The sequence below is a fragment of the Nyctibius grandis genome, chromosome 6 (genome assembly GCF_013368605.1).
Source record: "Nyctibius grandis isolate bNycGra1 chromosome 6, bNycGra1.pri, whole genome shotgun sequence".
In the NCBI taxonomy this organism is placed as follows: domain Eukaryota; kingdom Metazoa; phylum Chordata; class Aves; order Nyctibiiformes; family Nyctibiidae; genus Nyctibius; species Nyctibius grandis.
The window spans coordinates 67,528,906-67,555,559 of record NC_090663.1 but is presented as its reverse complement, the minus strand read 5'-3'; the positions used below and the strand labels follow the sequence as shown (position 1 = coordinate 67,555,559).

General features: G+C 48.8%; 1 protein-coding gene across 5 annotated transcripts in view; it reads left to right on the top strand.

Annotated features, from left to right (window-relative positions):
* The first annotated feature begins 371 nt into the window (after positions 1-371).
* The window catches only part of TMEM150C (transmembrane protein 150C), a 29,193-nt gene continuing 2,910 nt past the window's right edge, over positions 372-26,654 (top strand). Inside the window, exons 1-8 of one of the 5 annotated variants that reach the window (XM_068404300.1) lie at positions 372-461; positions 5,848-5,969; positions 12,390-12,471; positions 13,529-13,582; positions 13,702-13,734; positions 13,835-13,902; positions 22,064-22,191; positions 24,629-24,806. In XM_068404300.1, the coding sequence (XP_068260401.1) occupies positions 5,963-5,969; positions 12,390-12,471; positions 13,529-13,582; positions 13,702-13,734; positions 13,835-13,902; positions 22,064-22,191; positions 24,629-24,806 (550 nt within the window). In that variant the 5' untranslated portion in view covers positions 372-461; positions 5,848-5,962. The other 4 variants (XM_068404297.1, XM_068404298.1, XM_068404301.1 and 1 more) reach the window with 4 other exon arrangements.

Below are 26,654 nucleotides of genomic sequence, written 5' to 3'. Positions count from 1 at the left end.
ATTTACAGCCCATCTCACGGATGTGCCAGGGACAGCGCGCAGCCAGAGGGCGCATGCACGGTGCTGGGGCTGAGCACGGGGCTTGTTTTTGGCGGAGATTGGGCCGCCAAGGACCAGCCGTGCCCGAGGGGGGCTCTGAGGTTCCAGCAGAGGCTGTGGTCGCGCCCCAACACCCCAAACCGGTGGTCAGGGCGCCGCGCTTTCACCACCAGCCGACTCCGCGCACCGCCCCGACCGCCAAAAGCCGCTCCGAGCCGCCGTGGCGGCGGCTGCAGGCCCCGCCCTCCGGGACGGTGCCGGGCGCTGCCCTGGCGGCGGCTGCAGGCCCCGCCCTCCGGGGCGGGGCGATGCTGAGCGCGCTGCTGGGCCACCTCCCCGGCCCCAGCTCGGCCCCTCTGCCTAGCCCGCCCCCCGCTCGCCTTCGCTGCCGGGGCTAAAGCCACCGCCGGAGCCGCCCGCAGGTAGGAGCCGCCCCCGCTGAGGCTGGGAACGACCGTTGGGAGCGTGAGACCCCCCACCCCTTCCTGTCGCGCTGTCGCCTCCCTGTCGCACCGTCCCTAGAATCGTCACTCCCCCTGCCCAGTCGCCCGCGTCACCGGCGGGAGACGGCGGTCGGGGAGCCCCGCGGAGAGCGACCCCGGCCGTGGGGAGCAGGCGGCGTGCCGAGAGGCTGCAGGTGGCGAGCGCTGCCCTCCCCGAGGGGCTGGCAGGAGGGGCTGGCCTGGCGTGGGGCACCGCAGGTGCTGCAGCGCTCGGGAGGAGCTGAAATCCCAGCGCTGGCTGTGCTGGAGCTTGCTGATTTACGGCACGTGGGTGCAGGGTAGATAAGATGACTAGAGCCGCTTGACCTAGGGCCTGAAGGACCCAGCTATGGAAGAGATCTACTAGGTCATGGTTTTGGCATCCCTCTTGCCCATGAGCCCCTCTGTGGCATCCTTTCGGGGTTGAGGGGTGTGATGATGATGGAGCTCAGCAGAGCCATCTGCCAGCCTGCTCCCAGGACCTCTTCGCACAGGGGTCTGTGGAGAAACTCACCTGGGTGGAGGCTGTGGGGTGGGACAGGCCCTGCCTTCCCCAGATCCTACCCGGATGCCTGACATGCAGGCTGTGTGCAGTTAAATTCCCGGGAGGGGAAGAGGTTTCAAGAAAGGCCGTTCGGCCCTGCTGTGGTCCCTCGGGGAAGGAAGGGCGAGATTCTGCCTCTGAGTGATAGAAAAGCCGACACTGGGTGTTAATGTCCCAGGGTGATGATGGGGTCGCTTGGGATCTCAGTCCTAGCTTTTTCTTACAGCAGCATGCTTGTGCCAGACCTTTGATTCAGAGCCCTCGGGCTAATAAAGGTTGAAGAAATTCCGAGCTAATCTTTCTTTCTGTTTTTTTTTTTGGTTTTTTTTTTTTTTTTATACAAAGCTTCTCGGGAAAGTGACCTTAAGGACTGTCTGATCAACATTCGCACAGTCCTTACACCATAGCAACGTACACATGTATGGTTAATTATGAATAGCAACTCAATATGGAGGAGGGAAGTGTGTGAAAGGTATATCCCAACGCAGAGACTGCCGAATGGATAAAACTGCCTAAAAGAAAGAGACTTGATTCTTGCTGACCTTCTGCCTTTGGGTAACAGGGTAAAGAATGGGGACATATATTTGCTTGACAAACATCTGGCTCCCATTTTCACTCTTGTACTGTTAAAAGTCAGATTATTTTCTTGTGCTGTTCTTTGTGCCCAGCTGTCAGCATTTTCTGAGCCTGGGTGGTGGAAATCAGTGCAGTTGTTTCATTTCCCCTTTTAAGATTCTTTGTGCTGCAGTGTTTGCTTTTCAGATGCAGAGCAGGAATGTGTGCTGGTATGAACACCAACACTTTCAATTGTTTTTTCTTGGAAGAAATGTCATGTCCACGATTTCCTCTCCTCCCCCAGCCATTTCCGGGCAGCCTGAGATTGCAAGATTGTGGTTTGGCCCAACAAAGACACTTTAAGGTCCTGATCCTGTAGTCCAAGCTGAAACAATGAGCTCTGATTGCAGGATAAGTGGGAGTGAAGAAGCAGAGAAAGGTCTGTGGGAAATGAGAGAGATGATCCTGAGCAATATATTGAGAGGAATAAACCGTGAGGGGGGATGGCTGGCAGGTGAGGAGGCTGCTGCTGTGGTAGAGGGCTTGGACCAGGACTCTGCATGCACGTTCCTCTGTGCCACCAATTTCCCGTGTGACCTCTCAGTGAGCCCTGGCCCTGTTGTCTAAAATGGGAATAATGATATTTTTTGCTGTCTCAAGACGACTTGCAAAGGTCTCTAGGTGTCTTGCCTTGGGTCCTTGCAGGTTGCAGAAGCGGTCACCTGAGGTGAGGGGATGAAGGTGGGATGAGAGGGGTGAAAGGGAAGCAAAGCACATTGGGAACTGTTGGAGAGAGAAGGGTGGAGTGAATGGGAGGAGGGAGGAGAGGAAAAGATGACTGATGGAAGCTTCAAAAGCCATGAAAGGAACTGTTAAAACAGCTATAGATTACCTTGCATGGGTTTTAATGTGAATTTTTAATGCTGAGGTTGCCCCTGGATGGTCGTGCCTGCAAGGAAGAGGTGCCTGCTAGAGCAGCAGTCTCTCTGTAAGAGTGCTGTTTGCTCAGTTGAGAAGTGTTTGCCTTTGGCAGGCATGCAGACCTGGCTCCCTCAGGGAGGGCTGCTCCTGTGTGCAAGACAGGAGGGAAGCCTGCTCTCCATGCTGCCTGCTGCACAGAAAAGCAGAGGCCTCCTCCCCAGCACCCAGGAGCTGCTGAGCTGTGCTTCCCTGTGGAACAGGTGGCGTGTTTGGCAAGTCTGGTGGGAAGGGAGGCTGAGGTGCTCCCTGGTGCCATTAGGAGAGGTCCGGGCTGCTGCTTCTGTGGGGAGCAGCGGGAAGGGAGGAAAAGCCTGGGGGACTTGGGCCAGTCTGCTGCAATGGTGGGGGGAGTGCCTGGCATCCTCCTCTCCATTTCCTGAGCTGGGGCAGATCCAGGTAGTTGGGGAGAGAAATTCTGCCCTCCCTGTCTTATTTCCTGCTCCCCATGAGGAACTGCTGGGACTAGTAGTGGTGGCTGCTGGAGCCAGAAGAGCCAGTGGCCCATCACAAGACTGCAGGAGTGGACTTTGCCTGGCCAAGCCACTGGAGATGGCCACAGCTTTGTCAGGGTGAGCCTTCCCAGTGTGGTCTTGGCCCAGCTGAATGCTCTTAGAGGTTGTTTAATGTGGTCTCTTGCACTACAGGAAAGTCTGTCTCTGAAAATATTTCAAAAGACAGCAGAAGTTTTAAGCCCTCTGGATATGATGGAGAGGCTGGTCACAGCGAGCTTGCAGGCTTGGCCCCTGTTTAACAAGTGGAAGCTGTTCCCTGGTCCCCTCTGTTGTGTTTGCAACAGGTTTGCGTGAAGTGAAACACTGCATGGCACCTTCCTCCTGTAGCTCACCCAAGTACCCTGCAAACAACAATTTAGGGTTGCAGCAGCCTGGGAGACTAGTAAATAAACATAACTGATTCCTACAAATAAGGAATGCTGGTGAGGCAGTGATGAACACCACAGAAATGCCTATGTATAATTGCTTACCTTGTACTTGTTTCAGGGCAAATGATTTCCACAGGTCTAAACGGAGCCAAAAGACAGAGTGGTAGTTTGTACCCTTGACAATCTCTGTACCAGAGAGGGCTACCTTAGAGTAATGACAAAAGCCAGGTCATGGGTAGTGCACCTCCATTCCTTGTAGCTCACACTCCGGCCCATCATCTCATTGCTGCTTCTCTGGGTCTTTAGTGGTTAATATGAGGGGAAGAGGACCTCAGTTTGCCATGCGGAGGAGGCACGAATCGTCAGGCTGAAGAGGTTGGTGAGGGGAAACTGTCCTAACAAAGCTTCATGTGCTATGCCACACTCCCTAAAAGCTCACAAGCCTTGGGTGTTTTCCCAGTGGCTGACAAGTGCAGGCTGCTTGGTACTTAGGCTTGTGCTGGTGGTGTCCACTGGTGTAACCGAAGGAAATGCTGCTTTGGGGACTGCACATCTCTTCAGAAGTGTAGAGCTGCAACGTGCAGTGAAGAAAGTGCTTCCAAAGAGTGGATAAAAGAGGGGTAGAGGGGACAAGAGAGGTGAAAAATGAGGTGAACAGGTGGCAAAAGCCCTGCTTACACTGTGTGGGAAGCTCTGTAGCTTGAATGTATGTTTTGTGTTTGTTGGGGAAAAAAACAGTGGCAAGGTAAGCAAAGGGAGGGAAACCTGGAACTGTTTTGACCTTCCAGGACATTCACTCTCTCATCCATAAACCACAGGAGAAGGAGACAATATAACCAGGAATAACTGCTCTGCGGTCTGCTCTTCTGGGCTTAGTCTGTCTTTCACAGAATCACAGAATCAACCAGGTTGAAAGAGACCTCAGGGATCATCGAGTCCAACCGTTGCCCTGACACCACCCTGTCAACTAGATCATGGCACTAAGTGCCATGTCCAGTCTTTTCTTAAACACATCCAGAGATGGTGACTCCACCACCTCCCTGGGCAGCCCTTTCCTTACCTTCAAAGCTATCTGTAAGTTGGTATGACATATCTGTCTCTTTCTTTGGCAGGTTTTGCATCCCTGTTGTGTGTTCTTTGCCACTCCCAACACTTACATTGTTTTCCCGATAATGGGACAAACCTTTCAGGCAGATTTCCTACCCCCTTCCATTGTAATGTGTGTCTTGGCTTTCCTTGCTCAGGCACACTGGAAATGCTTGAAAGCATTCATGTTTTTGGAACTGAGGAGCGAATAAAACACCTCTGCAGACCTCTGTCAATCTATTAATACACTGTCAAGATCACTCTACCTTATGGGAGGAGAAACACCCATTCTGCTTGTTGCTGGTTCAGGCAGCAGTCATTAGATTGGGTTGGTTAAGGTAGAGGATGATCACTGGACAGCCTGTCTGCACGGTGCCTCAGACTTTCTGGGCTTTGCCACAACATCAGCCTGCATTTTTGTATTACTTGCAGAGCAAGGAGGAGGTTTCAGGGACTCTTTCCTCACAGCACAGCTGAAGCGGGGAGAGCTTTGCTGTCTTTTATGAGGAGATAAATATCCCTCCTCATTTTCCAGCAACTCTTCTCTTTGGGGTTTGGCTCGGACTTTGAGGTAAATGCCGTGCTCACAAGCATCCCAGACCAAAGGGCTGGCTAATCGTGCAAGGGGAAAATATGCCCTTGTGGTGACGGTGTGGGACTGGGGTTGGGTCTGTGTTGAGACTCTCTGCTAGAGACTTCCCTTGAGTCTCAGGAGGGGTCTGGCTAAAGTGGCCCTCGTCTTGAGCACCTCTGCTCTTGGAGATGCGGTAAGGCATCTGCCCTGGGGTGTGGGCAGTCCAACACACTCGCAGTGCAAGGACTTGCTGGGGGCTGGTTGCCACCTGGCTGGCGCAGCTCCTGAGGTCACAAGGAGCCAGGAGGGCTGAATCTTGCAGTGGGCGCTCCCGAGCAGAATGGGGGTCCTTGGGGCAAACAAACACACAGCACCTGCAAAATGCAGTGCTTCTCAGCTCGCTATGAGTTTTGCTCTAAGCCCTGGCTGCTCCCGGCTGGTTTCACCACCTGCTGACCCAGCTCTTTCTGTCTGAACTGGATGTGTACCTTCCGCCTTACCCAGCTCCTGCCTCTGCCTCCTTTGTCTGTTGCAGGCTGAAGGCCACAACTGCCCAAGCCCTGCTCATGGTGTGAGTGGGACCTCATGGAAGTCAGTGCGGGCCGATGTAGGTGCATGGGTCAGAGCATAGCGCTGTCAAGCCTGCAAAACACCCCTTTGGTCCTAAGGTGGCAAATTAATATAATTTTTCTTTTATAACATCCAGGAGCCTGGTCTTGAAGCAGGACGTACCTGGTTTGTACACCACCAAATGCGAGAAAGGCAGACTGAGCCCAGAAGAGTTTACAGTCAGTGTCTCTGGCTGTAACACCAGTTCCTAAATGGCCTGTAAGTACTCATGTGTGATTGAGGGTGAAGGTTGTGCAGCCGCAGGAAGCAGCATACCAAGGGCACTCTTTGAAGGACAGTAGGGTGCAGAGGGGTGACGCTGGCCTCAGGACCCAGTGGTGCAGCAGGAGTATCTCTGGGTAGGACATGCTGTCAGTGGCATGGTCTTCTTACCAAGGCACTCAGGAAAGGCTGAATATATATATATATATTTATTTTTTTTTTTTACATAATTGATAACAAATTAATTTTACACAACCCCAGGAGAAAGCTTCCTGGGGAAACTTGGAGGGATGATGGGGGCAAGTGGATGCTAATACAGCCTTTTCTGCTCCTGTTTTTTTGGTGACTAGAAGGTTTCATTCCTTTGGTGCACTTTGCCCATCTCTGTTAGGTTTGTGTTGGGCAGAGCGTTTTGTTAGCACCCTGAATGCATTTACAGTGTGTGAAATGAGACAAGAAATATGTACGGATATTTCTGTGGGTGAAAGCGTTGCCTCTCAACATAGTTGCAGGATTACTAAAGCATCTCCTGCTTCTTCCATGTGCAGTCCGGAGATGTCTTTACCTTTTTCCATTCCTCTCTTATATAAATAAATGGAAATGGCATTTCTGCACACCCTTGAGATAGTATGTGGGTACCTGGAGCAAGGAGAGCATCATACCCTGTTGATGGAGTGGATCGCTTCTTTTCCTGTTACCCCACTATTTTGTTATGTATTTACAAGTCTCTGGCAGGCCTTATCTCTCTTACTGTGTGCTTAGGCTGGGAACCTTGGGATAAACCTGAAAACGCTCTGCTTTGTTACGTTGGCATTTGTGGCTTGTGGGTGGTAGGTTATGTCATGTGCTGGTTTGTATCTGCTCGGTTGCAGTGATTAGGTATCAAGTGACTGTGGTTTTTGCTTTTAAAAGCAACAGAGCGCTATAGTGGGCTCCCCCAAAAGACAAATTGTGTTTGTTCCCCTTTGTTGCTGACTGGCAGCAATTTTTTATGACTTGCCTTATGTTTTGAACAGTGTCCCCCTTCCATTGCTTCTGGCTCTGTAGCTATTCACTGCCATGACTCAATGGCCTAGCACTGTGAAATGCAGGAGCGTTGCTCTGGCTTATTATACAGCTTGTGTATGGGCCCTTGAAATGCATCTACATGCTCTAGTCTTAAAAAAGATGTACAGCTCTCTTAATGTGGTGATTTTGTCCTTCCTTACATTCATGTTCTCTGGCAAAAGCAACTTCAGGAACTTTGCTTGGCAGATGAAATTAAGATGCCCACGTTAAATGAACCTTGAGTAAGCAGCAGTGTATGTTTGGTGAGCTGCCTGCTGTAATTGAAGTGTGTACATTAGAGGAATGGAAGCTTAATTGGCTGAGGGGGTGTAGCGGGGCAATGGTAATAAAAGCAGAGCGAACAGCTGACAGTCTGAGCAGATTTAGACATAAAAATGGGTATGGAGATAAGGGAGTAAGCCTACATTGAGAGAAATTCTCAAGATACACCCTGTGGCAGTGCTAATGTGAAACCTTTTGCAGTTCTGCACCCTGACCCGTTATAGCTGGCAGCAGGAGCGCACCTCGACGGGGTTTTTGCAATGCTAGTGTGAGACCATGAGTCAAGAGGGACTGGAAAGCCACAGCGTGTGCTTTTGGAAAGGTGGGCTGACTCTGCCTGGAGTCAGCTGCGAAGCTGAAAATGTGTTTTTATTAGCCTTGTGAATCCATTGCATCATGAGGGCTTTCTGTTGCTGAAGGCCTTCCTGTGCAAGCCTTAAAAACGGAAGACAAACGGGTGTGTGCAATTACCAACTGCCTCCTGGACACAGAGTGTTTATGTGAGAAAACACGGGCCGGCGAAGATGGCTATTGTCACCAGCTGGAGTCGACTGCTCAGATTTGGCATCACTGGTCACGGCAGCAATGCAGAACAGAGCTGTGGAGATGAAGGTTGGCTTTATGTCATCCCTGTGGAGCAATTAGCTGTCAAAGAAATTGTTTCTACATTTCCCACAGAGAATTTAGGTTATTTTTCCTGTTGCTCTTGGCATTTTATTTTGGCTAAACTGCTGTGGTGCTGCAGGGGAGCCTGTCATTTGGATTTCTCATTCTCTTGTTCCTGGCTGCTGTTAGAGGTGCTGGTCTTAGTGTGCATGGAGGTCTCCTGGCTTGAAGACATGAACATCAGGGCCATCCCTGAAGAGGACAGGTTAACCCAAAGGCAACTGCTGAGAGTGATATCCACTGAACACTAGTGAAAAGCTAGGCAGGTTTGGCACATGCTTGGCGTTTCTCCTTTGGAAGGAAGTGAGGTTACAAGTAATTTTGTTCCTGGCACCTGAATAACACAGCAGGGAGTAAATGAGAAATGTGCAGAAGCTGAGTCCTGGTTTTAAACCATCCTCTGCTCACATGAGGATGCTGAAACATCTTCAAGCATGTGTGGAGTGTGCCAATGGACAGCATTAAAAGGTGTTGCCATTTGGGGACATGGGGGAAAGGGACCCTTCTTTCCTGCTTTTGGTATTTCATCCATCAGGTGTAGGCAGCTGGGTCCTCCTGTGTGGGCTGGCAGGGGCCAGCAATGCCACTCGTCCAGCCATTGCCTTCCTGCTCTTCTTCCAAGGGTGTGCCAGACAGTACTTGCGCATGCTGTCCCGTACCCATGCCTCGGCCTGGAGCCTGTCAGAGGAGGGTGCATAGTGGCAACATCCTTTCCCGGTCAATTCTTGCTGCCTGCCGTGAGAGGCAAGCTTGCATAGAGCTTGGCACCCTATGAGGCCAGCCAGCCTGATGTGGGGTGCTTATTTTCCAAAAGGCCCAGCCGTGGCTGCACTGAGCTCTGGAGAAGACTTGACCCCATGCAGGTCATTGTTGTACTCCTTGGGAGTGCTGTCCTTCCTCCTCGGTGCCCAACAGGCCGTGATGAGAGGTGTGGGGGGGGTATGTTTTCTAGATGTTTCTTTTTAACTGGCTGAAATGAATGTGTTTCTCTGAACTACGGACCTGGCTTCCCATCGAGATGCTGCACTCTGCGCTAGTCATACATTTAATATGCAATGATTTCGGATGTCATTTTCTGTTAGTGGTTGATAGAAGCGGACTCTGTATGGTACAGTGAATATTAAACACAGCACTGTTTTCCAAGGGAGTGAATCTGTAGCTCTCTCGCACTGACTTTGATGAGGTTGGGCACCAGTACTGCCCCAACTCCGTAGCAGAGCTCAGCACAGAGTAATGGTTATCTGGACAGCATTTTTGCATTTCCCCACCTCATCCTGGTGTGGAGTCCCTGTCCCTGTGCACTGCCTCACTGCTCTGCCTGGGGGAAAAGCCCTGGTTGCCTCCCTCTCTGCACAGAATCACAGAATGGTTAGGGTTGGAAGGGACCTCTGGAGATCAGCTAGTCCAACCCCCTGCTAAAGCAGGTTCACCTACAGCACGTTGCACAGGGTCGTGTCCAGGTGGGTTTTGAACATCTCCAGAGAAGGAGACTCTACAGCCTCCCTGGGCAGCCTGTTCCAGTGCTCTCTCACCCTCAAAGTAAAGAAGTTTTTCCTCATATTCAGATGGGACTTCCCTTGTTTCAGTTTGTGCCCGTTGCCCCTTGTCCTGTCACTGGGCACCACTGCGACAGTCTGGCCCCATCCTCTTGACACCCACCCCTAAGGCATTTGGAAGCACTGACTGTAAGATCCCCTCTCAGTCTTCTCTTCTCCAGGCTAAAGAGACCCAGCTCTCTCAGCCTCTCCTTGTATGAGAGATGCTCCAGTCCTCTGATCATCCTTGTAGCCTTCCGCTGGACTTTCTGCAGTAGTTTCTTGTCTTTCTTGAACTGGAGGGCCCAGAACTGCACACATTGTCGACAGACAATGCTGAAATAGCTTGCAAATGCTGCTATTTCTTGGCTGGGAGGCATGCTGGAAGGCAGAGGAGCTGTGGCAACCCGTTAATGAAGACAAGTGTGTTATGGCTAGTATTTGCTTTTATTGCGTAAATGAATCCTTTGTACCTTTCCAAAGGGGAAGGGTAAATAATACGATCTGCCATCCCCTGACCTGAAAGAATTGTGTTACCTTGGCTTAATCCAGCCATCACCGGAGAAAAGAAGAGAGTTGAGCACTGCGTTAGCAGTAATTACCTTGCAGAGGAAACATGGGCTGTGATAGGAGGTGACGTTACCTGCCTGCTCCCCTTCAGCCAAGACAGGAGCAGGCAACCTGGCTACAGCTATGGCTCCCTTGCATGGGGGGCCGGCATTTGGGCACTGTGCTGCCAGCATCTGGCAAGGATCTGGCCCTGCTGCAGGTGAGGCAGCTGCCACCTGGAAGCAGTCCTTGACATTGCCAGTAAGGGTCTCCCAGTACCAGACCAACCACCAACACCACCTAAGGGATGCTGCTACATGTTGACGGGCTGCAGGAGAAAAAGGCAAGGGCAGTGCTTCACAGAATAGTTGCAACTGCTACAGCAGGAGCTGTGTGGGGAACAGAGCTGTGAGACGCTTTTGTCTCCTGTGCAGGAGGAAAGGAGTAGAGATGAGATGGGTGGGGAAATCTAGTCCATCCTCATTGGTAATTTCTTCCGATCTGTTACACTGTGCCAAAGATCTGTATGTGTGCTGGAGCTGACTGCCTTTTAAATTGAGGTACTTAATACTTGTGTTGTTTCATGCTCCCTGTCTGCAGTTCTCTCTGCTCCCAGGTCAGGGAAGAGACCTTATCTGATTGCTTTTCTGTCTTTTAAGGTTTGCAATTCAGCCTCACTCGAGGCTGTCTGTACAGAGAGCACCAAATCATGGCCTCATGGTTTTGTGCAAGTGTGGTGTGGCTCAGGGTACTGCAAGGGTGTTGTTTTGTACCCCTGCCAGGCAATGTGCAGAGGAGACAGGACAGTTGATCTGTAGGGCAAGCAGGAGGCTTGGCTCCCCTTCTTCAGGGTCTGGGGAGCCTCACCTCAACTCCTTCAGCATCTGCTGCTATGGGACACGGCAAGAATTGGTGGCTGGGGCCCCAAGCAGTGTCCAGCCAGAGTTGCCTTTGCAGCCAGGGGCTGTCTTGTGGGAGTGCTGAGCTGGGGACTGGCTGTGGCATGGTGAGGGTGCTTACTGTCTTCTGTGGGTCCTCACAGCAGGGAGAGAGCAGGGCAGCAGCCCAGAGAGACCATGGCTCCTGTGCTGCTGATGCAGGAAGGCCAGGGGAGCTGAGAGGAGGACGACAACATGGACACTTTCTTCTCTGGAGCAAAGGGAAGAGTCATTGCTCTAAGGACCTGAATGAGGTAACTGAGCTGCAAATACAAGTAAGTTCTAGTGAAAGGCCATCATGTCTGAGCTGCCGTGGCACCCCAGGGTGCCTCGCTGTCCCGTGGGGACCTCGGTGACCCCAGGAAATGCCTGCCCTGCAGCAGGCTATAGGAGGGAGGAGGAGGCAGAGTGAAGGGGCGCAGGTGCTGCTGCCCTGGTGAAAGTAAAGCAGGCACTGGAGCCATGAGCCTGGCGCTGTTCACTCTCTGTGTCTCTTGGCTGTGACGATGCCTAAAGGAACATTTATGGAGGAGGACAGAGCATGAGGAAATATTTGATCCGTTGTCAAAGGACTTGCAGGGAGACACAGGACTCTGTGTGTCCACAGCACAGCAGCGTTTCTGAATTGCGCGTGTTACAGGAACAGCCCTGGCATCTCAGATGCTCATCCAGCGTGATCTTGCCTGGAGGACAAATGCTTCCTCAGGAGGTGGTGTACGCAGCATCCTTACACCCCGTGCAGGATTTCACAGTGCCTTCGTGTCAAGAGCTGATCCTGTTTGTAATGCCTCGTCTTGACAGTACTCTGGGTGCTGGCATTCAAGCTTGGCTCTACTCTGGGTGTGGCCGAATGCTATTTCTAGCTGATTGCTGTGGCCAGGATGGGAGCTGGTTGTGTGCTTTGTGGAGATGAGGAGACAGCACATGCATTCTTCTCCCTTCATGCTGCGGGCTTTGCTGAGGCAGCGTGTGTGGAATTGGTAATGATCCTGGGAAGGAGGCTGCCTTGCTTTGTGCCTGTGGGAAGTAGCAGGGAATTAAGGCTGTGGATCTTGAGGTGTCTGTCACCTTGTGCAAAGTGCTTAAGAAAAATACTTTGAAAAACCACCCAAATTCTGTAGGTGTGTCTGAAAAGTCTCCCCCTTCACAACTCCGGGCTCTCTGTGGCTTGGTTTTTATGCACAGTGTGGATGATGCTGCCTATGTGCAGCAGCTTAACCCCTTATGTCAGTATGAAAGGTTTGCAGCGCCTGCTGCCTGGCCGTTAGGAGCTTGATCTTGGGATGCTTCAGCACCTGCTGTGTGGATGCTTTTCCTGCTTTTAAAGAGAGGGGGGCTGAGGCAAGTGGGTACCTCTGCCCTCTTTCTTTTGTTTTTACTTTGTTCTTTGTTTCTAGCAGGTATGGATGGGAAGAAATGCAGTGCATGGCTGTTTTTACCTCTTGTGTTTACCCTGTTTACATCAGCTGGATTATGGATAGTGTAAGTTATCTCCTGCTGGTTATTTGGGAGAGGCACTTAGGCTGGGGCAGTTGGAAGTACCACTGTGGTGTGGGCTGCATCTCAGTATGGAGAATCTTTTGGGGATTCTCTATCCTTGAGTTACTGTGGGGCTGGGAAGGCACATGATAGGGGCAGGGGCCAGTCCGTGCCAGTTCATGACTTAGATGATCACATTTATCCCTGAGTTTCTGTTCTCCCCAGGCCAAGTTTCTGACCTTGCCTTCTTCCTGGCACATGTTGCTGGGAGCTGCCTGAAAAGACAGACAAAAATGCAAAAATTTCCTTTCATCAAGTTTTCCTTGCATGACCCAGCAGAGCTCTTGGAGAAGCACTTAGGCCCTGCTTTGGGGTGCAAACTCAGAATCCGCAGTGTCCAGCAATGCACTGACAACCCACCAGCGGCTTAATGCTGACACCTCACTTTCTCACTAACACTTCTTATCAAAATGCACACGAGACATGCATTTCCCTGAGCTGGGCTCTCTTCAAGCATGCAGGCAGACAACTGCAGCACGAATTTGGGAGCGATAAATGCACGATCAGCAGCTATGCTCAGCCTGAGAAGCAGTTATATTGTAGGATATGGCTTTGGCCATGGCTTGTGGATGTTGTTTTTCAACAGCAGGGGCAGCTTAAGCCATTTTTCTGACCCCTATTGCTTGTTGTTCTTCTTGTCCCATCCTCTCTCTTTGTATTAAAACGGCTTTTGCAGAACAGGGGACATGGTAAACCGGATGAATCAAATGATTCAGATTAAAAATGAAAACATTCCCCTGGTTGGTTATTTTTAAGGCAGCTCAGTTCAGTAACCCTGTTTGTCTACCTGACCATGCAAAACAGATGCAACACAACGGAAGGCACATAGGCTGAGAAGTGAGCAAAACTGCCTGCTTGAGCAGAGAAACACAGGGTGCCTCCAGCAGATCCTGCCAGTGGGCTTTGAGACACTTCATGTGTGGAGTGATATTTGGAATAGAAGCCAGGATGAGGTTTGACATTGTTTTCATCTTTTTTTTTTTCTTTTTTTTTTTGACAGGTACTTTATAGCAGTGGAAGATAACAAGATTCTCCCACTAAATGTACCAGATAGGTAAGAGCTGGCTGTGAGCTTTACGTTCAGTCACTTGTTTCTTTAAAAGAATAAAACAATGAAAGCTAAATGGGAAAGAAAATGTTGAATGTTTGTTCCTATGCATTTGTGTCTCTTAGGAAACCTGGTTCCAAAAGACCACCTTATATAAGGTAAGTGAATTATTTTCTTCCAATTACTGTTCTGATTAGTAGTTGTTATTTATGTGTCTTTGGCATCCTGGAGTTACAATGATACACTATATTTTCCAAGTATTGCAGGTGATGTACCTCCTGCAAGCTGTGTGTTTAGCCAAGTCATGAACATGGCGGCATTTCTAGGTAGGAACCACAAGGGGAATGTTTCTTTCTCTTTCATAATTTGTTTTAAGAAGTCACTGAAACATAAGTAATATCCCATACGTATAGTTCTTGAATCTGTTGATGTGAAATCATTTAAACTGCTATTACTACTGATTAAGATAGTATTATTTTGTCTTCATTTGTAGAAAGAATGAAGCTGGATGCATTTGAACTTTATTGGTTTCTGATTTATTCTCATGTTTTTAATTGTCTCATCTTAACCTTGAATCTGTTGACTTTTTTTCATTTTACGGTGGGTTTTTGTTCTATGCTGTGAATGTGAGATAACTGCATGGGAATATTGGCAAATGCAGCAACTGATTATGCAAAATATCATCCATGCTGAAGTCCCCCCAACCCCACCCCTTTCTAAATTCCATTACTAAATCTATGGAAGTTTACTGGCATTTTTCAGCAGTGGAAGAAAGAGGGAAACAGAACAAAGAGAAGAAATATCTGAAAAGAGCTTGAAAAAAGATGCCTGTGTTTGGTTCTTAAAACTGTTTGTTACCTTCACTTGTATGTATTTTGAAGAAATCATCCCAAACTTAAATGGCAAATGATTCATTATTTTAACCTTGATTTGCTCTTCTTCAGTAATACTTGTGTTTATCTTTTCCTATATGGGGTGATTTATTGTGCTTTCAGTTTTGCTCTGAGCTATTCTCTCAAAGTGGGGGTTCCACCCCTGCTGCCTGTGAAAGGCATGATGTTTCTTTTCAGAAACCTGAAATTCAGTTGAGTCGAGCTTTGAAATTAATCCAGACCTTTATGTGCAGTAACAGTCTGACAGAATGAAAACGAGGCTCAGGATGTAAAACCTGGTAAAATATGTTTAATCCTGAACTTTGACATGAACTTTCTTATTTTCAGGTATCATTTCAGGGTGGAGTTTAAGCATCCTTACACTTTGTTTCTATGTATGGCTTAGTTTCAAGTTTAGATCTTAATTCACATATTGAGCCAGGGTCTCAATTAGTAGAAATAATTCTGGCTCCAGTTTGTGCTAAGGCAGGGTCTTGCACACATTTTATTTATATGCTTGACAGCCAGTGCAATGTGATTATGAAGATATGATTTAAACTTCTGACCCCAAAATCACTTAAAACAACATGTGCATAGCATGCTACTCCTTATGTTAACGTGGCTGTTTGACAGAAGTGAATACATGCCTGCCTTTTCACCTGCTTCCAGGTAAGGCCCCGTTTCTGCAGACCACTCGTTCAGTAGCCTCTCTGGACCTGCACCAAGTCCCAGTGAGTCTGAGGGCTTTATGAAAGGGCAAGAATGGGCTTGGTGCTCACTCACCGTGTGATATGGGTGGACGTGAGGATAGCAGTTGTGTGAGTGTGAGGGGAGCAGCTGGTGTGAAGAAGAACAGGCAGACAAAAGACATGCAGCTTTTTGAAGCTAAGCTGTACTGTATGCTTCCGATGATGCTTCTTCCCATTGCAAGAAGAAATATAACCAGGGAACCTCCAGACTGCAAATGTGTTGTGGGAGATACAATGGTAGGTGGCTGTCTTGGCCATGATGGTCATGAGATGGTTGAGTTTAGAATTTTTGGTGTAATGAGAACAAAGGACAGCAGAGTTACTACCCTTGATTTCAACAAAGCAAACTTTAAGCTATTCAGGGAGCTACTTAGCAGAGTACCCTGGGAATCTGCTTTTGAGGGCTTAGGAGTCCACAAGTGCTGGTCAGTTTTTAAGAACCACCTTTTAAAAGCACAGGAGCAGGCAATCCCACTGTGTCTTAAGTCAAGCAAGCGGGTCAGAAGACCAGCTTGGCTGAACAGGGGACTCCTCATGGAGCTCAAGAGGAAAAAGAAATTGTATGATCTCTGGGAAGCGAGGTCAGGCTTCTCAGCAGGATTACAGAGCTGTGGTTCGTATATTCAGAGAGAAGACAGGAAAGGCCAAATCTCAATTAGAGCTGAAACTGGCCGGTGTTGTGTCAGACAACAAGAAAGGCTTTTTTAAGTATGCCAATAGCAAAAGGAGGTCTAAAGAAAACATTGGACTGGTACTTCTTGAAGACTGTCACCTGACTAATAGAGATTAAGGATAAAGCAGAGACATTCAATGCTTTTTTTTGCCTCAGTCTTTAATAATACTGATAGACCTTGGGCTGCCTGGTCCCCTGAGTTGGAGGACCACGAGTGTGGGAACAGTGACTTTCCATTTGTGGCCACTGAAATTGTAAGGGTCCAGCCGTATCAGGTGAACATTCACAAGTCCCTGGGGCCTGATGGGATTCATCCCAGAGCTAGTGGATGTTATGGCAGGACTAAACTGGGAGGAGTGGCTGACACACTGGAAGGCTGCGCAGCCATTCAGAGAGACCTAGACAGGCTGGAGAGTTGGGCGGGGAGAAATTTAATGAAATATAACAAGGGCAAGTGTAGAGTCCTGCATCTGGGCAAGAACAACCCCATGTATGAGTACAAGTTGGGGACAGACCTGTTGGAGAGCAGTGTAGAGGAAAGGGACCTGGGGGTCCTAGTGGACAACAGGATGACCATGAGCCAGCAGTGTGCCCTTGTGGCCAAGAAGGCCAATGGCATCCTGGGGTATATTAGAAGGGGTGTGGTTAGTAGGTCAAGAGAGGTTCTCCTCCCCCTGTACTCTGCCCTGGTGAGGCCGCATCTGGAATATTGTGTCCAGTTCTGGGCCCCTCAGTTCAAGAAGGACAGGGAACTGCTAGAGAGAGTCCAGCGCAGAGCCACGAAGATGATTAAGGGGGTGGAACATCTCCCTTATGAGGAGAGGCTGAGGGAGCTGGGTCTCTTTAGCTTGGAGAAGAGGAGACTGAGGGGTGACCTCATTAATGTTTATAAATATGTAAAGGGCAAGTGTCATGAGGATGGAGCCAGGCTCTTCTCAGTGACATCCCTTGACAGGACAAGGGGCAATGGGTGCAAGCTGGAACACAGGAGGTTCCACATAAATATGAGGAAAAACTTCTTTACGGTGAGGGTGACCGAACACTGGAACAGGCTGCCCAGAGAGGTTGTGGAGTCTCCTTCTCTGGAGACATTCAAAACCCGCCTGGACACGTTCCTGTGTGATATGATCTAGGTAATCCTGCTCCAGCAGGGGGATTGGACTGGATGATCTTTCGAGGTCCCTTCCAATCCCTAACATTCTGTGATTCTGTGATTCTGTGACCCCACTCAATCATCTGCTAAAGGTCTTGGAAGTCTGGGGAGGTCCCTGCTGACTGGAAGCTAGCCAATGTTATTCCAATCTACAAAAAGGGTGTGAGGGAAGACCCAGGGAACTACAGACCTGTTAGTCTAACCTCAGGTTCTGGGAAAATTATGGAGAAGATTATACTGGGTACTACTGAAAGGCATTTGAAGAACAATGCAATCATTGGGCACAGTCAACATGTGTTCACAAAGGGAAAGTCCTGTTTGGCTAATTTGATGTCCTTCTATGATAAGGTCACATGCCTAGTGGATGAAGGGAAGGCAGTGGATGTAGTTTTTCTGGATTTTAGTAAGGCTTTTGATACTGTCCCTCACAGCATCCTTCTGGACAAGTTGTCCAGCTGTGGGATGAGCAGGTACGCAGTGTGCTGGGTGAAGAACTGGCTGAAGGGCAGGGTTCAAAGGGTTGTAGTCAACAGGGCTACATCTGGCTGGTGACCAGTCACCAGCAGTGTTCCTTAGGTCTCAGTCCTAGGGGTGGTTCTGTTCAATGTATTTATCAATGATCTGGATGCAGGAGTTGGATGCACCATTAGCAAGTTTGCTGATGATACCAAACTGGGAGGTGCTGTTGACTCTTTTGAGGGATGAGAGGCCTTGCAGAGGGATCTAGATTGATTGGAGCATTGTGTAATCATTAATGACATGAAATCTAACAAGTCCAAGTACCGAATTCTGCACCTTGGATGGAGTAACGCTGGGCACCAGTACAAATTGGGAGAGCAGTGGCTGGAGAGCATCCCTGCAGAAAGGGATCTGGTGGTGCTGGCCGACAGCAGGCTCAAAATGAGTTAGCAGTGTGCCCTGGCAGCGAAGAGGGCAAACTGCATCCTGGGGTGCATCAAACACAGCATAACTAGTTGGTCAAAAGAGGTGATTATCCCACTGAATTCAGCGTTGGTGCAGCCTCACCTTGAATGCTTTGTGCAGTTCTGGGCCCCACAATTTAAGAAGGATGTTAAGGTCCTTGAATGTGTCCAGAGGACAGCAACAAAGCTGGTGGAAGGGTTGGAAGGTATGTCCAATGAGGAGTGGCTAAGGATTTTGGGTTTGTCTATGTCTCCGTTTAGCCCACATCTGGGGCTAAACAATAACCAGCTGTTCTATCACCCAATGACCCCTCCCCAGACGAGAAGGGGAATCGGGAAAAGGAAAGGAAACCTGTGGGTTGAAATAGAAACAGATTTAATAAAATAACAAAACTAATATTAATACTAGTGCTAATAATAAGTATGCAGAGGTGTACTCAGACCAATGAGTGCTGGGTGTCGAACACTGTGCAATGTTCACAACAAACAGGAGAGCAGGCCTCAGGAGTAGAATGATGGGCAAGCCCCTCCAGGGATGGCGACCATTGGGGAGGAGGCCTGTCCTCAGCAAACTTCCCAATCTATAGAGAGCATGATGTGTATGGTATAGAGTACACCTGTGGGCCAGCCTGGGTCAGCTGCCCTGGCTTTTGCTTCTCCTAGCTTTAGCACCTGGCTAACTCGAAAATTGCCTTGATCACTATGGGAAACCGCATACCATGACTGGCCACAAGCCAAAACAAAGTGTTTTATCACCTTTGTTCCTGCCATATCGGGTGGGGCAGTCTTCTCAAAAGTGCAGCTTTTCTGAACAGAAAATTGATTCTATCCCAGTGAAACCAGGACAGTCTAGTTTGGAGAGAAGGAGGCTGAGGGGTGACATCAATGCCCTCTACAGCTTCCTGAGGAGGGGGAGAGGAGAGGGAGGTGCTGATCTCTTCTCCCTAGTATCCAGTGATAGAACACTTAGGAATGGTTCAAAGCTGCACCAGGAGACATTAGGAAGCATTTCTTTACTGAGAAGAGGGTGGTCAAACACTGAAACGGGATTTCTAGAGAGGTTGTCGATGCCCCAAGTCTGCCAGTGTTTAAGAGGCATTTGGACAATGCCCTCAATAATATGCTTCAACTTTTGGTCAGCCCTGAAGTGGTCAGGCAGTTGGACTAGATGATCTTGTAGGTCCCTTCCAACTGAAATACTCTATTCTATCCTATCTCTGCTTTGTGGATAAAGCCGAGCTTTCCTCTGTCGTATTGGGTGCTTCTGAGAGCTGCTTTTAACTTGTACCTCTGGCCACCTTAGTTGTGTCAGAGCCCTTGCTATAGGAGAGGAAAACTACAGAAACCTGCTAGAAACATAGGCATTACTGAATACTGAAAATGCCATTGTTTTGCATGTAATCATAGAATCATAGAATGGTTTGGGTTAGAAGGGACCTTAAAGATCATCTAGTTCCAACCTCCGTGCCACGGGCAGGGACACCTTTCCTCTAGATCAGGCTGCTCAAAGCCTCATCCAACCTGGCCTTAAACATGGCCAGGGAGGGGGCATCCACAACTTCTCTGGGCAACCTGTTCCAGTGTCTCGCCACACTCACAGTAAAGAATTTCTTCCTAATATCCAATCTAAATCTACCCTCTCTCAGTTTAAAACCATTCCCCCTCGTCCTGTCACTACCCATCCTTGTAAAAAGCCCCTCTCCCACTTTCCTGTAGGCCCCCTTCAGATACTGGAAGGCTGCTATAAGGTCTTCCCAGAGCCTTCTCTTCTCCAGGCTGAATAACCCCAACTCTCTCAGCTTGTCTTCACAGGAGAGGTCCTCCAGCCCTCTGATCATCTTCGTGGCCCTCCTCTGGACTCGCTCCAACAGCTCCATGTCCTTCTTATGTCGGGGGCCCCAGAGCTGAATGCAGTACTCCAGGTGGGGTCTCATGAGAGAGGAGTAGAGGGGCAGAATCACCTCCCTCGACCTGCTGGCCACGCTGCTTTTGATTCAGCCCAGGGTATGGTTGGCCTTCTGGACTGCAAGCACGCACTGCCGGCTCATGTTGAGCTTCTCATCAACCACCACCCCCAAGTCCTTCTCCTCAGGGCTGCTCTCAATCCATTCTTCGCCCAGCCTGTATTTGTGCTTGGGATTGCCCTGACCCACATGCAGGACCTTGCACTTGGCCTTGTTGGACTTGATGCGGTTTGCACAGGCCCAGCTTTCAAGCCTGTCAAGGTCCCTCTGAATGGCATCCCTTCCCTCCAGCGTGTTGACCACACCACACAGCTTGGTGTTGTCGGCAAACTTGCTGAGGGCGCACTCAATCCCACTGTCCATGTCGCCAACAAAGATGTTAAACAGGACCGGTCCCAATACCGACCCCTGAGGAATGCCACTCATCACTGGTGTCCACTTGGGTATTGAGCCATTGACCATAACTCTTTGAGTGCGACCATCCAGCCAATTCTTTATCCATGGAGTGGTCCATCCGTCAAATCCATGTCTCTCCAATTTAGAGACAAGGATGTCATGCAGGACAGTATCAAATGCTTTGTACAAGTCCAGGTAGATGACATCAGTTGCTCTTCCCCTATCCACCATTGCTGTAACCCCATCATAGAAGGCCACCAAATTTGTCAGGCATGATTTGCCCTTGGTGAAGCCATGTTGGCTGTCACCAATCACCTCCTTGTTTTCCATGTGCCTTAGCATAGTTTCCAGGAGGATCTGCTCCATGATCTTGCCAGGCACAGAGGTGAGACTGACTGGCCTGTAGTTCCCCAGGTCTTCCTTTTTCCCCTTCTTGAAGATGGGGGTTATGTTTCCCCTTTTCCAGTCGGTGGGAACTTCACCAGAAGTTGGTAATGCTGGAAGGTGACCTTTTAATTCCCTTTCAGTCATTCCCATCAGTGTTTTAGGAAAAGATCACATGAATTCAAGATCCTGTCCTGTAGAAACAGAAATTAAAAAGTTCCTGCATGTGAGCTCAAGTAGTCACAGAGCGGTGTTCCAAACAATTACCTTGGGATGAAAAACAGAAATTATCTTTTTTGGGGAACAAAGTTCTCTTTCTTTCAAGGATTTGGAGTGGATTGATTCATTAGGGCAAATTGTGAGAGAGTAAATTCCAACATCTTTTGCAATTTGGATAAAAGTGGGTATTTTTCATTTAGAGGGCCCTTATTTTTCTAAACCATGTTTTTGGTATTATACCAGGAGTTTTGTGGAAAATATAGATCTAATTTGCTAACGCTGACAATTTACAACAGTATGACCTGCATGCTATCTGTTTAAGCATAAGAAGGTGTTCGGCAGCAACCAGCGAATTTCCCTGTTCAACTAAATTGCTTTTTAGTCGTCTGGTTTGAATCCCATCTGAAAGCCAACTGATTGACTGGCTTTCTGTGTTATTCCATGCAGCATTCCCTATGGAGAGCAAGAATATACAATGTGAATATCTCCTGGGATTATGTCACATCGTATGATACATCATGCATTATATATATAATGTATCATATATCATATTATAGCGCTTGGGCTAATTGTAAGCATGGAAGGACTGCTCTTCCAGTCTTTGTGAAAAATCAGTGCAATATTTTGGCTTATGTTTGTGGCATCAGCAACTTGTTCCAGAGGAGGAGAAGAGGCAGTGGGCATTACGGAAAAACCTGCAGAAATATGTATGTGCCATTCATACATTTTCTAATACAGGTGGGGTTTGACGTACCTCCTCCAAAAGAGCTCAGTGCTCGTGAGTGGAGTGAAACTTGATGCAAGCCCAGCTGCCGAAATGTGCATGCATGTTGTGTATGTCATAGACTGTGTGCTGGGAGCTTCACAGGCAAATGGGAAGGTGCTGTCCTTTCCCCCAGAACATTTGCAACCCAGCTTCTAGATAAAACGTCATGAGAAAAGGAAGCGTGGGAGCTCGGCGTAACTGGATTACAAGAGAAATACTTCTTGTGCTGAGTCTTGTCCATGACTAAGTGGGAGGGGCCATGCAGAAGCACTAAGCTAGCTGGCCTGCAGTGAACTCTCTCCTCATGGTAGAAAGAGGGTGAGGGGCCAGGTGGTTACTGCAGCATGTTTTCCCTAACGACACACCTTGCATTCTGTTTCCTTCTCAGCACTTGTCGTGGCTGTCCTGCGCTTCATTCAGCTGAAGCCGAAGGTACTAAACCCTTGGCTGAACGTCAGCGGCCTGGTGGCATTATGCTTGGCCTCGTTTGGGATGACCCTACTCGGCAACTTTCAGGTAATGCAGACCAGGCTTGGACCGCTGTGTCCGTGCTGTGAGGTTCCTGCTTTTCTAGCAGATCTGCTTAGGTCTTTGAACTACCTGTGATGTAAGCTCAGGAAATAACGTGTCTGGCTGTGCCCCAGCCCTCCTTGTACCTGCTCTGCCACCTCTGTCTGCGGCTTATGTGGCTCCAGTGACATGCTGAGATGAAGGGCCACAATTATTTTTCACGTATTGCCAGCAGGATTTGCACCTGCATGCTCACACTTGACCTTCCGAGAGCCAGAGCAGGGAACCTATTGAATCTTTTGAGTCCTGGGGGTTGGCACAGATGGTCTTGGGTAAAAGGACTGAGCTGGAAGTTTGTGTATGCATCTGTGCGAACAGATGCAGAGCTGCCCATGCAGATTTAGCAGACAGTTCAGTGTCCTTTTAAAACATGTTGTTTAAATCTACCTCCTGCTTGTCCTCAGACTGGCTACGAGAGGGACGCAGCAGAGGAGTGCTGTGACTTCTCCTTATGTGACTGGTGCCTGGATGAGGTCCCTCCAATTCTCGATCTGTTCTGCAACATTATACAAACAAACAAGCTGCCAGTGCCACAATGTGGCTCTGTACGGTTGTGTATCTATTGTGATCACAAGTGTGTCTGTTAGGTCTACAGTGAAAATCAAGGCATTAGAGTCAGTGGCACTTGGGTTTCCCCATCCCTTTGCTGTCTCTGATGCTCTGCCTCTCACTGGGGTGCAAGTAATGACCCCCAATAATGGCAGGAACTGAGAAAGGTCAGCATAGGCTGGCTTCTTTCCTGGCTTGTCAGGCAGGGAGCTGTTTTTCCTGCCGATACAGAAAAGGTACTTGTTTTGTGAAGGGTGAGTACCTGGTTGGGTTGTGGAGAAATTGCAGGAACTTTGTGTCCTTTACAGTCATTTTTTTTTTTTTTTTTAATTGAATGAGGTGTGAGATAATTTGACTGTTTTGGACCCGGTCTTCCTAAATCCACAGCACAAGCCAAAAACTTGGAGTCTTGTTTTTTCGTGAGAGCTTCCCAGTGAGGAACTACGATGCTTTTGTAAGAGCCTTGTCTAGGTGTGAGAAGAGTATTTCTTGTAAAGGGCAGGCACTAGGAAGCAGTTTCAACCTCTCATTTCTTTTTTTGCTCCTTAGAGCAAATGATTGTTATTTAAAAGTAGATACTTTGAATCATGCCTGGTTATAATTTCTGAACTAATTATCCACTCATTCTTAGTTACCTGTATCCTTGCTTTGATCTTTTACCAAATCGTGAAAGTGTGTGGTAATGAGCCTTAGTCCATGATTTTCCCTGCCTGTCTGCTAAGCTGAATGTGGCATTAAATCATATTTCTGGAAAATTACAGATTGGGTGTGTTAGATGGACATTATGTCTGTGAGGCCCTTGCAGTGCAGGCTACCTTGGGAAAGGCAGCTCAATCCCATTTTTGCCTGTACTATGATTTGGACCTACACTTGAAAAACACCTCAGGGTAGGGAGGATTGGGGAGAGATCAGTGGAGGCACAGTAAGTAGACTGTTATCTTGTAGATTGTGTCGTGTTTGATGGGAATTTGTTAAATGACCGAACAGGAATCAAGGCTGCTGGGAGGAATTAAAGACTGCTTGTTTCTTTTCTAGAAAAAACGCAGAGGCAGAGGGGAAAAGTAAATTGTTTGGCTTAAGTCTTGTCCATGCTGGGCTTTCTGAATGGATTTGCAGCCTCAAGGGATCTCTTTGCAGATTCTTGCTCATTGAACCTGGCTGTCCTTTTGCCTTGCAATATTGCACAGTTGCTGAGCCCCGTGAGTTATGGGAGCCCAAGGAACAGAGAAGCACTTGCAGTCCAGAGAGCTTGGGTTCATATTGCCTCGAACCCCAATGGTCAAGGATGGGCAGGAGAGGGAACAGGCAGTCAAGCTTTTTGGTGGGAGAACCTTGCCCAACCAGGAGCATGTGTCTTGTGTTTTGGTTTGTGGTAGCTCAACGGAGGTGTCAGGGCTCTGGCTACCCTCTGCCCCAGGCAGCACTGCTTCATGTAGCTGGCATTGAAGGCTGCACAGTTTGCTTCCATTACAGGGAGCTGTACAAGACCCCAGTGGGTTGTCCTTGCCTGCCCTGGCCATCACATCGACCCAGGGAAGAATTTATTTCTGAGCTCTGCATTGGTGAGTTGTCAGGGAGCTGTGGAGGCAGTCCCCAAGCAACTGCATTTTCCACTGTGCTTGGGCTTTGGGCAGAAGATCTGCTTGACTGTAACAGCTGTCAGCTCATCTTGGTTATGTTACACCTTACATCTCTGCCAGAAGAAATGATACAGCATCTCTGTCTCATGCCCCAGTGATTCCCACTTTCCTCTATCCTACCCCAGCAGCAATCCATGGTAGCTAGCAGATGATTCCTGTTGCGTCAAAACAATCACCATTTTGTTTCTTCCTAGCTTTCCAACGATGAAGAGATCCACAATGTGGGCACGTCACTGACCTTTGGCTTTGGGACCTTGGCTTGCTGGATCCAGTCTGCCCTCACCCTCAAGATCAACCTGAAGAATGAGGGACGGAAAGTCGGGATTCCACGAGTCACCCTGTCGGCCACCATCACCCTCTGTGTGGTGCTCTGTATCCTTTTGTCCCGCTCCCTGGGAAGCCAGGTATCATATGTGTCTGACACTCCCTGCATCAGGGAACATTGGCTCTTCTAACATCCATCCTAGGATCTCAAAGCATTTAGGAATGCTGCTCAGCTTGTGTTCATGGCATGATCCTGTGATTGGCTCATTTTGCTACTTGTGTTTTACCAGGATGTACTGCTTCACAGATGGGCTCACTTCTTTCATAAATGTTTCTAAAACTTCTTAGTGATATCCGAAGTGGTTACAATATTGAACAGTATCTGTGCGATTTAATGGCAGCACTGCTTACCTACACAGTAGCATTTAAGGTTATGCAAAAGAGAGATAAAAATTCCCAAAGGAACAAGGGAAGAAATCAGGTTTCTGAAGATGAGAAGATATTGATGTGTTTGTTGAAATGCTCCAGGGTGCTATATCCAGTTCTGCCTTTTAAGATGGTTATCACAGTCGAGAGCTGCTGGGTTATGTGGACTTTGGGTAAGACTAGGTGCTTTACAAATGGGATTCGGGCTGTGGGGTCTGTGGTCGCTCAGACTGGATGTACATGTGGCTTCCTCTCCACCTTGTGCTTTTCAGCCCCACTCCAGCTCTTCTGTTCACAGCAGCACTTATGTGCCATGCGTGTTTATTTAGGGTGGATCCATTCACTGCATAGTTGCATCTACATTAGTGCTGGGATAAGCAAGAGGGCAGGAATAAATGGTGAGGAATAAGCTAATCTCCCTCTTCAGGGAACAGCCTGTTCTCAAAACAACTCCTTAGTCACTTGGCTGGTTTTGAACTTTCAGCCAGTGTCCAGAGGAACAGCAGATTGGTGTGAAGATGTACTGTCAGTTGCCTTTTAAGCTTCCTTGGAAAAATTTGTAGCTGAGCATCATGCTTTGGTGTATGTAACGTGGGAGTTTGCCTGGTTCTTGTGGTGCTCCCCTCCTCCCCTTGCCCCAAGCCCATAGCTCGCCCAGAGCGCGTCTGGGGTAAGGCTGCATGTGAGGAGCTGGGCCAGGCTTCTGCTGTGCTGCCGTCTTTGGAGGTTTCTGCCAGGCTGGGAGCAGGAGCAGCTGGGTAAGCCGGGGCGTAGCTGCTCCTGTACTGACATGCTGGGTGCTCCCAGCCCAGTCCTTCCCAGCTGGCTGCTTGGCACTGAAGGCCTTGGGCTCTCTGTGGAGGGGGGAAGGCTGAGGCAGGAGTCCCATTCCCTGTCCCCCTGCCTCAATGGCTTTGCAAAGGCTTGGGGCTGGCTCCCCATCCCATGCAGCTTGTGCATAACCCTTGCACTAAAGGAAAGCAGTAGATCCTTAAAGCCAGACACAGAATGTTGTTTGCTGAAATGAAGCTTTGGTTGCTTACACTAAGCCCAAGATGAAAAGTCTCGGATTACCTGCTTTGTGTAGTTAAAGCATGGGAGAGGCTGCTTGTTTGTTTTACCTGTGAAGGTGTGTGATCCTTCATTCTTGGAGTGCAGAGGAAATCCTGAGAGACAGGAGAGTCAGTAGGTTTAGAGATGTGTGTTGGGCAAGGGCAGGTCCCCAGCTCAGGAAGGTGTCCTCTGCATTAAGGAGCTGAGAATTGCTTTTATGGAGTACTCCAACACAACTCGAGGCACAGCAGTGAGACCCTGATGCCAGTCCAAGCACATGCGTACATGAGCCTGGAGGGGCAGCTTCTGGCTCTGACAGCGTTCTTTTTCCTTTCAGTATAACAACTGTATAGACTGATGCTTCTGGATTTCACAGAAAGGGATGATTTTGCAGGTGATCTAAGGGAATGAAAGATTGCACAGTGTAGGTTGAAAGGTGTTCCCATTGCCTGCGGTGCAGAGATGTGATCCAGTTCC